Source organism: Chaetura pelagica, unplaced genomic scaffold (genome assembly GCF_000747805.2).
Source record: "Chaetura pelagica isolate M959 unplaced genomic scaffold, ChaPel_1.0 scaffold363, whole genome shotgun sequence".
Taxonomy (NCBI): Eukaryota; Metazoa; Chordata; class Aves; order Apodiformes; family Apodidae; genus Chaetura; species Chaetura pelagica.
Genome location: NW_009952720.1, coordinates 1,732,637 through 1,733,746, shown reverse-complemented (window position 1 = coordinate 1,733,746; position 1,110 = coordinate 1,732,637). Strand labels below are relative to the sequence as shown.

The window sequence follows — 1,110 nt, the reverse complement described above, 5'->3', positions numbered from 1 at the left end:
CCTCCCCCCCCAGCCTGGATTCAGCCCACCCACCCCGGGGAGCAGGACTTGCCACGACGCTACCAAGACAACCCGCCTGGGAAGCCCAACCCGCGACCACCCGGTGAGTTCCTCACCCGCTGGGTCTGGTTGTTGGTGACCAGCTCGTAGATGGGGGCAGCTTTGGTGACCTCCAGCAGGATGGGCTCGGCCGGCCCCTCGGAGGCAGAGGCGAGGTGGCAGAGGGGGCAGGAGGGCGGGCAGTGCCCGCGGCTCCGGCACTCCAGCCGCACGCCGGCCGCCACGCGCTTGGTGCCCGACTCGGAGAGGCTGGCAATGTACTCAGGGAAGGTCAGCACCTTGGGGTCCCGCTCCCGTTCCCCCGACTCGTCCGAGGGGGAGGTGCCTTGGGGGGCAGAGAGAAAGAGAAGGACACCCGGGAGGCCTACGAGAAGATGCCAGGGAGCGCCGTGACCTGAGGACCGACCCCCCTGTACCCTCAAGGCTGGAGGAATGAAATGCCCAACTGGTCTTCAGAGAAGCAGTCAGGGCTGGGAAGTCCACCTTCCTTTATCATGGCTGTTGTGTCCCTCTGCTGCAGCTTCCCCAGCACTGGAACGGGCCACCAGTGCAAGCAGGTCCCCACGAGAGGGAGCCTTCTTCATGTGGCTGGAGAGAGATGAAGGAGCTGCCTGGGCACCTCCACCCCACGCTGATGCTCCACCAAAAGGCCAAACTGCTCTGCATGAAAAGCTCTCCTGGCCCGACAGCTGATTTCTTCTTCACTTGACTCCCTCAGCTCCCCAGGACACCCACTGAAGCTGGTGTGCTAGAGCATGTTGGAGACCAGAGAGGATGAGTGCACAGGGTGCACAGCAACGATGATGACTATGTCCCTCCCTGCCCAAAGGTCTGCAACCAGCAGAACTGAAGAGCTCAGAATAAGCAGGGAGGACTTGCCAGTGCCTCACAGTGCCCAGAAAGCTCGCAAGATGCCTACAAAACCACCAAGCCCCTCTTCAGTCCCTCCACCTCACCTGCACTTGGTCCCTATGCAGAGGAAGGGACACTGGGGAGTATTTGCCTTTAGAGGGTGCCTTTTCACCCTGTCCTAGGACATGATGGAAGTGG

The 1,110-nt window shown here is 61.8% G+C and overlaps 1 protein-coding gene across 1 annotated transcript in view; it reads right to left on the bottom strand.

Moving 5' to 3' along the window:
• ASTN1 (astrotactin 1) overlaps positions 1–1,110 on the bottom strand; it is a 54,441-nt gene that overhangs the window by 7,598 nt on the left and 45,733 nt on the right. The window contains exon 18 of the mRNA XM_009994677.1: positions 117–385. Within this exon, the coding sequence (XP_009992979.1) occupies positions 117–385 (269 nt within the window). The remainder of the gene's footprint in view (positions 1–116; positions 386–1,110) is intronic.